The 12977-nt window shown below is 50.8% G+C and overlaps 1 protein-coding gene across 1 annotated transcript in view; it reads right to left on the reverse strand.

Moving 5' to 3' along the window:
* Positions 1-5732: 5732 nt before the first annotated feature.
* FAM20A (FAM20A golgi associated secretory pathway pseudokinase) overlaps positions 5733-12977 on the reverse strand; it is a 45661-nt gene continuing 38416 nt past the window's right edge. Inside the window, exons 5-11 of the mRNA XM_040989567.1 lie at positions 10852-10944; positions 9825-9940; positions 9164-9344; positions 8350-8459; positions 7610-7691; positions 7136-7195; positions 5733-6003 (exon numbers count right to left, since the gene is read on the reverse strand). Of these exons, the coding sequence (XP_040845501.1) occupies positions 5739-6003; positions 7136-7195; positions 7610-7691; positions 8350-8459; positions 9164-9344; positions 9825-9940; positions 10852-10944 (907 nt within the window). The 3' untranslated portion in view covers positions 5733-5738. The remainder of the gene's footprint in view (positions 6004-7135; positions 7196-7609; positions 7692-8349; positions 8460-9163; positions 9345-9824; positions 9941-10851; positions 10945-12977) is intronic.

The raw sequence follows: 12977 nt of genomic DNA on the forward strand, positions 1-12977 counted from the left end.
TAGCATCAAAAATGACAAAGTTGGGGCAAAATAAGCTTTTATTGGCCTCACCAAGCATAATATTCATAGTTTTGTAAGCAGTTGGCAATCAAGCTTTGATTAATATCTTAGTCTATAATTTTTGTCTTATTACTGGAGAATTTAATCTACTGGTATTTAATTAACAGCATATTTGATTAAGTGTACCTTTTTTTTAAAAAAAGGGTTGTGTGTATTTTTTGTGCAAGTTTAACATTCCGTTAGTTAATGATACCAACAAGGGACATGTTAGAAGATGATAATAAAGAATAGAAAAGAAATAACCAAGAGACCTATCGTTACTGGAGTATAAGCAAAGGTTGTCCACAAGAATCAGATTCTAGCGTCACTCTTGTACCTGTAGGTTACATTGTTTGTGCTGTGTGTGTTGTAAGAGGACAGCTGATTGGAGGACAATGGATTAGGTTTACAAACCAGAGGCTTCCAGGCAGGGGTGTGGAAACAGTTGATGGGTTCAGCAGCTAGTTCCCCGCAGTTTCAAGTCAACTTCGCTCTTTGTTGAGATGTAAATATCTCAATCCCGCCTCCCTTGTGCCTACAGGACAGTCTAAAAAATCTGAGGTTGTTAATAAACCTGGCTGTTGACAATAGTCCACACATGTTGTTATTGTGTTACTGGCTCTGTGCACCAAGTCCATCGTTGCTGGATAGTGAAAGTATTATCACAGATTATGGAAAAAGTATGTTTGTCTTACTGGACTTATTTTGCTAAGCATAGTGATTTCCAGTTGTGTCCATTTAGTTGCGAAAGACAAGACCTCATTCATTTTTATGGCTGAGTGGTATTCCACAGTGTAAATGTGCCAGATTTTCTTTATCCAGTCATCCATCGATGCAAAAACAGGGTTGATTCAATTTCTTTGCTATTATGAATTGAGCTGCTATAAACATAGGGGTAGGAATTAAACTGTGATGTGCTGATTTCATTTTGTTTGGATGAATTTCTAGGAGTTGGGATGCCTGGCTGCTATGGAATATATTTTTAGATGTCTGTGGGATCTCCATGCTGTCTCCCGTAATGGTTGCACTGCTTTACGATCTCACTCAACGGTGGATTAGAATGCATTTCCGCCACATCCTCACTGGTATTTGTTGTTGGTTTTCATGATAGCCGTTCTGACTGGGGAGAGATGGAACCTCCTTGTGGCTTTAATTTGATTTCTCTGGTATTTAGAGATTCTGTGTGTTTTTCTTAAATCTGTTGGCCGTTTGAATTTCATCCTTTGGAAAAAAACTTCATATCCTTTTCCCATATCTTCACTGTTTTGTTGTTGAGTCTCTTCACTTTTTTACGATCCTGGATATTAGTCTTCTGTCAGTTGTGTAGATTGTGAGTATTGTCCCCCACGCTGTTGGCTGCCTCTTGTTGGCACTTTCCTAGTTTGATGTAATCCCATTTGTTTGTGTTAGGATTTTCTGTGCTGCTGTGGTCTTTTCCAAGAAGTCTTTGCCTATCTATGCCTGTGTCTTGAAGAGCGCCTTCGATATTCTCCAGCCATTTTGTGCTGTTAGGATGTGGGGCTAGATCCTTGATCTATTTAGAACTGATTTTTGGTTTTTTTGTTTGTTTGCTTGTTTGTTTTTAAAGATTTATTTATTTATTGGGAAGTTAGATATACAGAGAGGAGGAGAGACAGAGAGGAAGATCTTCTGTCTGATGATTCACTCCCCAAGTGAGCGCAACGGCCGATGCTATGCCGGTCCGGAGCCAGGATCCAGGAACCTCTTCCAAGTATCCCACATGGGTGCAGGGTCCCAAAGCTTTGGGCCGTCCTTAACTGCTTTCCCAGGCCACAGGCAGGGAGCTGGATGGGAAGTGGAGCTGCCAGGATTAGAACCGGCGCCCATATGGGATCCCATGTGTTCAAGGCGAGGACTTTAGCCGCTAGGCCACGCTACCGGGCCCTATAACTGATTTTTGTAAAACGTGAGATAGGGGTCTTATTTTATAGTTAACATGTAGATCCATTCCCAGCCCTAGTTGTTGAAGATCTTGTATCCACTGGTTCACTCCTTAACGGCTGGAGCTGAGCTGGTCAGAGCCAGGAGCTTCTTGGTCTCCCACATGGGTGCAGGGTCCCCAAGGCTTTAGGCCATTTTACACTGCTTTCCAAGACCTCAAGCAGGGAGCTGGATGGGAAGTGGAGCAATTGGAACACAAACCGGGGCCTACTACTGCCCTTTCTGAACCCTGATTGATTTTGGTTTTCTTGTCAAAAATTAGTTGGTGGGGGGCTGGCACTAGGTAGCCTAGTGGCTAAATCCTGGCCTTGCAACCTCCCAGATTCCTGTATGGGTGCCGGTTCATGTCCCAGCTGTTCCACCTCCCATGCATCTCCCTGGCTATGGCCTGGGAAAGCAGTAGAGGGATGTCCAAAGCCTTGGACCCTGTACCTGCATGGGAGACCCGAAAGAGGCTCCAGGCTCCTGGCTAAGAATTGGCGCAGCTCCAGCCATTTGGACTACTTGTGGAGTGAACCAGTGGAACTAGCAGATGGAAGTGACAGACTCCCCAACTGTAATAATGGCGATGTCAACACTCCACTCTCATGTAAGGACAGATCAACCAGACAGAAGATCCACAAGGAAACCACAAACCATGGACCAAGTCAGCCCTGTAAGTACCTATGGAACATTTCGCCTCACAGATGCAGGATCTACATTCATTTCCTCAGCTGATGGGACATTCTCTAGGATCCACCACATGCTCACATGCGAAGACCACAAGCCAAGTCTCAGCAACTTCAGAATCCCTGATCTCATACCATGTGTTCTTTACAGCCACCACGTAATGAAGCTGGGAATCAAGAACTCTAGAAATTCGAGAAAGTATACAGACATGTAGACTGAACAGCACACTGCAGAATCAACAGTGGGTCATAGAAGGAATCAAAGGAAAATCAATTCTTGGAAATGAATGAAGACACTGGCACAATATGTTGCTGAAGTCGTCTGGGGTGGACGAGTCCCACGGTAGCAGGTGCTGCTCCCTTCAGCCGCACAGTGTGCTGCAGCTGCAGAGGCGGCAGGGTGTTATGCTCTGGCTGCCTCTGTTCTGCCTCAGGAGCTCACACAGCCTCTCCCCTCAGGGCTTGTCGCACGTTGCCCACTGCAGGCCACTAGGCATCGTGGAGGGGTGTGGATGGATTTACCCTATGGCGTGCAGCATTGCAGAGTATGCCTTGGCTGCCACAAACCCGCAGGGCCAGGCACCTTCAAAATGGGGGCTTCTTGCCATCAGCTTTGGTGCCCTATAGGAGAATGGGGCAAAGGAGTGTGTTGCCTAATGGCAGCCCACCAGGATCTCCCCGCCCGCAGCGCTTATCTGAACCCGGAGCCGGTGAGATTACACCAGGCAGTGTCTGTCATTAGGTAACACCATGTACCCCAGCCTCTTCCATCATGACCCGTGGTGTGGTGGCTCTTGAAACGGTGATGAGCTGTGGCTCACGCTGGCCGCTGATTGTCCTCTGCAGGGACTCCAAGCGTTGTTTCTGAACTCTGTCCTCTGTTCTACTGTTTCTCTTTGCTCTGTTACTGAGAGTTTCTGTGAGTTGAACTTGTGGAAATGGAGCCGTGGTTCATTCGCCGCAGAGAGCAGCTGGATGCCGCTGTCACCGTCCACAGGGTCCCGTGCTGATAGTCTCTAACATGAAATAGAGTTGGAGGCTGTGAGTTAATCGTCAATATACACATTTAGGAATGCTTTTATGTGTCGTACAAATAAAACCTTGTTTCTGATAGCATGCCTGTCCCCCAGGTTTCCCGGGAGTGACACAAGGAGGCTGTACTCACGTGCAGAGGAGTTGGACACGTGGTGTGCTGCTTTGTACATGAGCATGGCGTCAGGTTCTACTTCCTTTTCCTAACTGGAGATGACTTGTAGAATCAGTGCAGTGTCACTAGTCCTGGGTTGACCGCCCTGGTTGTGATTTGCTTTTCCCTGTAAAACTGTGTCTGTGACTCTATAGAATGTGTAATTACCACATGCAAAGGAATTAATGATATTTTTCAGTCTTCAAATTGAAATTGACTTCCTAACACTATGGAAGGCTGATAAGCTTTGCCAGACCATATTCCCCCAGTGTACACACTGCACAATTCCCTTCCGTTTTTTAGTTTGCTCTCAGTAGTCACATGAAAAATTTCATGTAGAGTTTTAAAAATAATTTATTTTGAAAATGTGTGCTGACATCACAGCCAGCTATTTTACGTGCTGTGCCACAACGGTGATCCCAAGAGAAATTACGTATTTTTTTTTTTTTATCAGAAAGGCAGATTTACAGAAAGGAGGAGAGACAGGAATATCTGCCTCATCCACTGGTTCACCCCCCAAATGACTGCAAGGCTGGAGCTGAGCCAATCCAAAGCCAGGAGCCACCTCTGGGTCTGCCATGTGGGTGCAGGGCCAAGGCTTTGGGCCATCCTCTACTGCTTTCCCAGGCCACAAGCAGGGAGCTGGATGGGAAGTGGAGCTGCCGGGATTAGAACTGGCACCCATATGGGATCCTGATGCATTCAAGACAAGGGTTGAGCCACTAAGCTATTGCTCTGGGCCCGAGCAGCAAGGTGTAATGGAATAGGGCACCTCTGCAGATAGTCTCAGCTGGAATGCCTAGTTTACTTTCACACTGGGTTTTCTAAGGGAAGGAGGGAGGCTGAGAGCACCTGTCGAGTTACCAGGGGTACGCACAGGGTTTTGTAGTCTGAAATTTGGGGCATGCTTTTAAAGCATGCTTCCAAGGTGATTAGATTCCTTTCTAAAGGAACTTGCTCTGAAGCCCCTCACACACACAGGCTAAATTTCTGACTTCCTGTCTAACATGACTAAAGCACCTTGCACAGGTAAACAGTCAGTGGTGGTTATCCCGGAGACACTGTGTTCCAGGGCAGTGTACCAGGACTGGGGGGAGCAGACTAGGCGAGAATTACGTATTTATTTAAAAAACATACTGGTTTGTTTGAAAATGTATGTTCCCCAGAATGGGCCAAATTGAAACCAGGAGTCAGGAGCTCTGCCCAGGCGTCCTCCCGGGGTGTGCATCAGCAGGAAGCTGGATTGGAAGCGGTAGTGGGCCCTGATCCCTGTCCTTAGAGGATTCACCTTGCCTTCTCCCTGAATACTGTGGGGATGTCTTGGGTGACTTTTCTAGCTCTTGTCCTCATCTAGCTTTTTCTAGTCCCTTCTCCCTGTGGTTATTAAAGAGAAGCTGGTCTGATGCAATCGGGCGGTTTTGCTGGTTAGTCACTCCATTGAAGGAGCAGGTAGGCGTCATTTGTGTTAGGCTGTGAAGGAAGTTTTAAATGATAACAAGTCAGGAGGGGGAAGATGGAGGAGACAGGCGGGTGTCCACGTGATGTCCTTTTATTTGATTTGAAGCAGTTAAAACCTCTCTCCTGGGAGTTGAGCTCTCCCAGTTGACCCGTATCCAGATCTCCAAGTTGAGAGACAGCCTGCGCCCTTGATGAAGTGACGATTTCTGGGAAAGGTGGAGCCCTGGCGAAGTCGCTGTGGAAGCAGTGTACCAAGGAGCAAAGGTCAAGTTCAGTGCTCCCACTTGCAGTTTCAGACCATGCCCTACCTCCTTCCTGAGTTTGTGACTTGAGTCCCAGCATGAAGAGATAGACCTCCTCAAGGAAGTGCACCCTGGAGGCCACCGCTGGCTTCAGGTGGATTTTCTCAAGTTTGGCTTCAGCCCTTAGCTTGTCCAATTCGCCTGGCCAGAGTCTCGGGCTGATTGTTCGGCTGGGCTGTCGGCTATGACATTCTGCTCTCCATGGGCCTCGACGCACTGCTCCACTGTCTTTAGTATGGTTTGCAGTCTGCGGTCCAGGGCAAGCAGGTGGGGTTCTGTGAGGATGGGGGCAAGCTGGTCTTCTAGCAGCGACTCTCGCATGACGTCACTGAGTCTGTAGTCGGCCTGGGCAAGCAGCTGCAGGTGCACAAGTGTTTTCCTCTTTATCCTGAGAAGACAAAGGCAGCGCCAAATAAGCAAATGTAAAGGCCAGAATTCCCTGCGTGAGGCTCATGCCGCGCTTCTCAAGGCCATTCTCCTGGAAGCCAGGAAGGAGGGAAAGGAGGACATCCAATGTTGAGCAGTTCTTTGCTGTCATTAGGCAGGACCCTCCCTGCTGGGCCATTTGTAACAGTGTCATCTGGTGGTGCTGGGCATTTTCCCTGACATGGCTAAGGGAATCAAAGATGAAGTGACACCAGTCTTTCAAAAAGATAATCAAGCAGACAGGAAGCGTTTCTGGTAGGTAGCGGATGAGCCTGTCTGCCATCTCAGAAGCCCTGGGTACCACCATCCTCTGTGTCAGGTGCTCAGATCACAGGGATGCAAACAGGGTGGCCCCGATCATGACTACAAGACTTCTGGTTTCTTTTCAGGTATGTCAGCAGCTGAGTGGTCTGGCTTCTGTCTCACACAGCACTACTGCTCATCCAGCTTAGGAGCGAGGGAAGAGGGAGACCCATCTCAGGGAATTCAAGGTGTTGGTGAAGACCGTCCGTACTTGGCCTTCCAGTTTCCTGTTGGAAGGAAACCCAGTGGTCCTGCTGAGTGGGAAGCACCTGTTTATAATTAGCTGTGGATAGTGCATGTGGGCAGGCTGACAGCTTGATAACCCTGATCAAGACGCTGGAAAGACAGGGAGGAGGAGGGCCCATGTCCTCTCGAGTAGTGGCTGGGCGAAGGCCTTAGTGCCATCTGAATGGCTTCTGGGGCTTTAATTAGGACCAGGCAGTCACACTGCTGAGCTCATTAAGGCTGGGCAGAGCAGAAGTCTGCTTTACTAAGGTGTGCCTTACAAGGCCAGGGCTTGACTGGCTCTGCAGGAGCGGGTGAGGTTCTGAGTAGTTTCAAGAGAAAAGGCAGTGATTGAGGGCTTAAAAGATGACATCCTAATCTGTCACACAGGAGGGTAGATGCCACCTGCAGAGAGCCGAGTCATAACCAAAAGGTTCCTTCCCATCAAACCACCACCAGACACATCCAGACCAGTGCAAGCTGCCTGCAGGCGTCCAGGCTTGGTTGCCAAGCAGGCTGGAGGCCACAGCTGCCCCTGCCCTGTTACCTGCACGCTGGACACTCACATGCAGCACTGGGAGAGAGGCGCAAGGATGGACAGCTCGTCGTGGGAGTGTCGGCCAAACCTGGGGGGAGAGACGCGCGTCTGCATGGTGCCAGGCAGGATCATTCATGGGCCTTTGTCGTTGCTGCTTTTTTGTTTTTGAATCCGTGATTGGGGAAAATGCCAGGGAATAAGAGATTGTGGCAGCTGCTTCTCCAGCCCGCCTCTGTAGGGTCATAAGAACCTTTCCAAAGAGGCGAACGGCACCCTCGCGGGGCCAGCTGTGAGCCTCTGGAAGTGTGCGCTGGGGAACCAAAACATACAGAAGGATTCCACCTGTCTCACTTGCGGGAAGTCAGGTGGCACTTAGCAAAGATGATGAGGACAAAAAGGCAAGAAGGAGGCAACACAGAAACGGGAAGGCCACGGGTCTCAGTTCTGTCCCTGCTTAGGGCGTGGCTGGTGCCAACAGTGTTGGTTGCTGGGCGGCACTCACCCTCTGGCATTGTCAAGGTGAATAAGGAAGCCATCGTCCCCGAATTTGGTGAACATCTCATAATGGTGGCGATCCATATTGCCTGTGGAAGTGAGGCAGGGCATGAGAGCCTGGGCCAGCACGCAGGTCCTCCCATCCTCCCGAGCCCTCTGGGGAGGGAGGGAGGCAGGCTGAAAGAGCAGTTCCATGACACGAGTCAGAGCCTTAAGCACAGGCTGCCGGTGCCCGGGGACGTTAGCTAAGCAGCCAACCCTGATGGAGTGGTCTGTGATCTGAGGCGTTCAGCTGCTGGTCAGGGATTCTGACAGGCAGAAGTGTGTCTTGGTTCTCTTGGACACTGAATGTGGAGGGCAGTGGAGGTGTGTGCTGGCCACCTTTGCCTGCTTAACTGCTCCTCTCCCAAGGTTGGCTTGGGCTTTGCCGCTCAGGTCTGCAAGCCTACATCTCCATTCTCCTGGTCCTTGTCGTTGCCATGTGTTGGCTGTACTTTTTTTCACCATCACACCTTAGTTGTCAGATGAATGATTTTTCATCTCTCTCAGGCTTTGTGACAGGCGAGGGTGTTTGCCTTAGAAGTGTTGACCCCTAACAGTTGCCTCTGGTTCCCCAAAACAGGGCCCTCATGGGAGGTGTGGGCTGTCCTCATAAGCCAGGCTGTGACTTTGCACTCAAGGTCAAGGAGAGTCCCAGGCCAAGAGGGGAGCCAGCTTCCACCAGGTGCCCTGCGCACCAGGACCTACCTATCAGGAAGTCGAAGATGGCCATGTCGATGATGTTGAGCAGCCGGCTGCTGCTATTGTAGGGGTAGATCTGCTTCACTGTGTCACAGTAGCGGGGGTTGAGCTCCCACCTGAGGTGAAAGAAGTCCCTGGGCTGACCCCAAGACAGCGAGGAGTCGGAGGCCCAGCCCCGCACCCCCACCCCACTGAAGCTGCCTTGACTTGGGACAGTCTCTCAGCATGCTGGATCATTTGGGAGGACCTGGGTAGGGTCACATGGGTGGCTGTAAAATCAATGTGGGGAGATCTTACAGACCGCTGAGCTGCTTTAGGGGGCAGCCTGTATCTATGTCCTGATTCATCAGCACTTCATATGAACTAAACAAAGAGATTCAATCCAGGCTACTTCGTTCCAGGATCAGTATGAAAGGAGGCCAAGGAGAACTGCCCCAAGAAGCACACGCTGCTGACTGCAGGTTGGGAGAGGGGACAGGAGCAAAGTGAGGGCAAGGGGGTCTGGGGAGGTGTGCCATCTTCCTACCCCAGGAGATCCACCCGGGATGGGGGTTGGGGAGCTGGACTCAGCCTGGGCAGAAGCAGCAGGGGGGAGCATTGCCTGTTCCAGGGGTGGGCTGCTGAGTGCTGCTCAGCTGAGCCTCCTACCACCAGTTTTCAAATATGTCCATATGACAGGGACACAAAAGAGCATTGAGGCAGCTTCCAGGGACCCAAGGCCAGGCCAGCCATGGTTCTTGGGTCTAGGGACCATGGCCACTCTCAAGGACTGCGCTCGCAGGGCCGTGGGCACAGTATCGTGGCCAGGGGACCAACTCACTCCTCTTTTCCTGCCAGCGTGTAGGAGCGGATCCAGGGGTTGGGCACAGACAGCCTGGGGGCCAGGTTGAGGGACGGCAGGAAGGCAGAGAGGGAGCCCTCCAGCAGGTGCGGGTTGCCACAGACAGCGTACTCGGTCTTGCACATGTACGGACACTTGGCGAAGAAGCACACGTTGCTGGCTGGAGGTTGGGAGAGGAGACGGGAGAGGCATGAGAGGGAGATCGGGCTTGGAGGTGCGCCATCTTCCTGCCCCGACAAATCCCCAACTCAACACCTTGGGAAAAGGCATTGCCTTCTCCAGAAGTGGGGCTGGTTGGGTGCTGCCAACCACCTGTCACGTAGAACAGAGAAAGGTTGGGACTTGGCGCTCTGCCTCCTGGCCATATGATGAGAACATTCTTCATTGCTCTGGGTGGGTTGATGCCTGAGTGCACAGAGGCCAGCTCTGTAGGTTTGGTCCCCGACAGGCTGGTCAGCTCTCATAGCCTTACCCCATCCACAGTTTCTCTGGTGTGATCCTCAGACATACCAGGCTGGGAGTGTGTGATGACAGTATCTGCCCATTCAGCAATGCACCTGGCAGTGGTTAGACTACTGCACGCACACACCTAACATTGGCCATGTGGGCTCACCAGGTCCTCCCTGCCCGGGACTGTTACCTGGAGAGACGAAGAAAACACTCTGCAGAATTTCATTCTTGGTCACCTCTAGTATTTCCTTGGTGACATTGACCAGCCTCCCCACAGTTGGTGGCACTCGCCGGAAGTCCAGGATCCTGAAAGAGAGGGACCCTTGTTGGCATTTTGGGGGACAGTCAGGGAGTGGGGTGGGAGGGAGGAGAGGACCCTCACCGAGGCTGAAGCACACTGGCAACTGGCTGGCATTTCTGACTGCCCAGCAGGATGGCCCTGATGGAGATTCCTTGCATTGTGTGGGACCAGGAGTGCCCAGGACAGGCCTAGCCAGGTGAAGGAGGTGGACTGAGCATGTGGGAGGCACTAATCTGTTGAGGGATGTGGTTTCACCTGCTAATGAACTCACCTGAAGACCCCTTGCACCAATGGGAGCAGGTGCCTTCTCATTATCAGATCAGGCAATGCCAAGCCCAAGCTGGCACCTTGGGCAGCAGGGCAGGGTTCTTGTTCTTCATAAAATAATGGTTCTTACTACGTTGAGATGCTATGGTTTTGAGTTCCATGGGACGGGATGGGAAGGATTGGGTTAGGAGGACCACACTGGGGTAGGAAGAGGATGGCAAGTGAGGGACAGGTGTTTGGTACTGTGGTGAAGATGCATCCCATGTCAGAGTTCCCGGGTTCAAATCCTCGCTCAGCTTCCAATTCCAGCTTCCTACTGACATACATCCTGGGAGGCAACAGCTGATTTCTTAAATGTTTGGGTCCTTGCCACCCATGTGGGACGCCTGAATGGAGTTTCAGGTTCTTGCCTTGCACCTGACCCAGCTCTGGCTGTTGTGAGCATTTAGGGAGTGAGCCAGCGGATCTGTGATATTTATACACTCTAGCGTATGTGCACTCGTTCTCTCTGAAAACAAACAGGGATTTTTAAAAAGTGGGAAGCCAGAAGGAGCAGATGCCAGGGAGCTCCCTCCTGGACGGCTGTCCAGCACGCCTCCCCGGTGCCGGTGCTTTTGGTGGACGTCCTCCCCGCGGGGCCAGACCCTACCTGTCTAGGTGGAACGCTGCGATCTCGGCATTGTGTCTCTGAAAGTCAATGAAATAGAAGAAGTCTGCAGGCGTCTCTTCGTCTCGTTGCTGTCTGGAAGGAAGAAGGAGTCAGCACCTGGACTCGGACCTCAGCTGAGAGCCCGAGACCAAAGCTGTGGGGCCTGGTGGGATGGTGCTGACATTGTCCGCATCCACAGCAGTGCTGAGGCCCATGGCCGGAGGATGCAATTCCCTGGGATTGAGACTTAGGGAACAGCTGAGCTCTGGATCTTAGTGTGACTTGGGCAGACAACATGAGCCTGTCCCTGCAGGGACAGCTGGGTGGCAAGAGTGGGCCCAGCCAGAGAGGGTTGCCGGGGGTTAGAGTAGCAGATGCTGATTGATGTGCAGGCTCAACTTGAACAGCTTCCTGGAAAGCGCCAGCCTGCCCAAGGTGTGCACGAAGTTTGTGTGTGTGTGTGTGTGTGTGTGTGCGCGCGCACACACGTGTGCATGCCTCAGGACAGTGTTTCCTGGTCACTGTCATGGATTGACTTGGGTTGCCTTTTGTCTTGACAAACACACAAGAATAACGATGTGGGCTAATTTTATAACCCACCATGTAGGATGGTTAGGAGGATTTACAAAAACAACTCCAAGTGTAAATAAACATCACATGGCAGAAACCTGTCGGTAAACAGCACTGGCCATCGAGGTGGTGATGCGCACTTTGCCGGAAAACACAGGCTGGTCCCGGAAACCACAGCGAGGTGCCTGCCCAAAGCAGAGGTTCTATTTTCAGAGCCGCAGCCACGTGGAGAGCGCAGCCTGCCTCACTCGGGCCTCCCCCTTATAGCCTTGCTGCGTGCCTCTGAGCCTGAACCACCAGACATGTCCCCCATCTCGTTCTGAGTCCCGCATCCCATCCACAGGGATATGAGGGCACATCATGTTCAAGGAAATTCAGTGAGAGACGATAGTTGGACAAGAAAAGTTTGAAATCCATGTAAGGGCTCAGCAAAAAGTTCAAAAGCAATGCATGCTGTGACACAATGCTCCTGTCTATGAAGTGCAACATTTCTTTGCACCCAAATCAACTTCTTTTGCCTTCTCCTTTTCATGAACTTTCTGGAGTTCCTTTGAATATACTCTTTCGGACCTCTCCTAGGGCTTTCAAAACCCATCATTTCCTCATTTTTATAAGGCACGGGATAGAAGGGATTTTAAATTTGAAGAATTTCTCCTTCATTTCCTTCTAATTTGGGAAGCAATAACTTCCGCCTCCATGTGTGTTGTGTTTCAGCAGTAACCTGTAATTAAGCTCTCAAGGTATATTTCCCAAAGATAGATTTCTACGTTACCCTCTTTAGACAAGGAGGAGAAAAGTGCTGTCTACTTTAAATTACAGATAAGAAAAACGAGCCTGTCAGGAAAAGCATGATTTTTCAAGAAGCACATTTTACGATGATATCATCTTGATCTGGAACTACATTTGATAAAACGAGAGACTCAACTCTGTGATGGCCCAAGAAGTGGACAAGTGACCGTCACTCAGAGCTCTGGCTGGTGGAGGCCCTGCAGCTGTCCCCGAGGAAGTGGCTGGTGGTGGGAACAGCATCTGTGTGTGTATCTGGCTGACCAGACCTACAGGTGATGGGCTTGACTTTCCAATTAATGAAACACCCACAATTCCCCTGGCTTTGCCTTTCCTGGCTCTGCCAAGCAAAACAGCAGCTCTTCCGTGCAGCATCGTTCTCAACAACGGGGACTGTGGATGTGCCTGGCACTCAACTCAGGCACCCGGGCAGTCGTGTTGAATCGGCAGACTCCTTGGCACTGCCAGGCTTCTGAGCTTGGCGGTCTCTGCATCCACGTTCTCTACATGGCCTCTCTATAACCAGTGCTCCCTTGGGTGCACGCTGCACTCCTGAGGATGAAAACTTAGGCTGCTGGGTCCTGCTGCCCGCTGCCGAACCTGCCCTGCACTCCGCAGAGCTCCCGCTGGACAGCACCACGAGGGAGTAGGGGTTGGTTTTAGTCCTCTTTACGCCTGAATAGAAAATACCGGGTCTCTGGAAACTGCCCAGATGATCTTGTTTTGTTTCTTAGAGGATGACGGTCCCTCTTAGTCCCTGTGTCTTGTTT

The sequence above is a fragment of the Ochotona curzoniae genome, unplaced genomic scaffold (assembly GCF_017591425.1).
Source record: "Ochotona curzoniae isolate NIBS_2020 unplaced genomic scaffold, NIBS_Ocur_1.0 contig_523, whole genome shotgun sequence".
Taxonomy (NCBI): Eukaryota; Metazoa; Chordata; class Mammalia; order Lagomorpha; family Ochotonidae; genus Ochotona; species Ochotona curzoniae.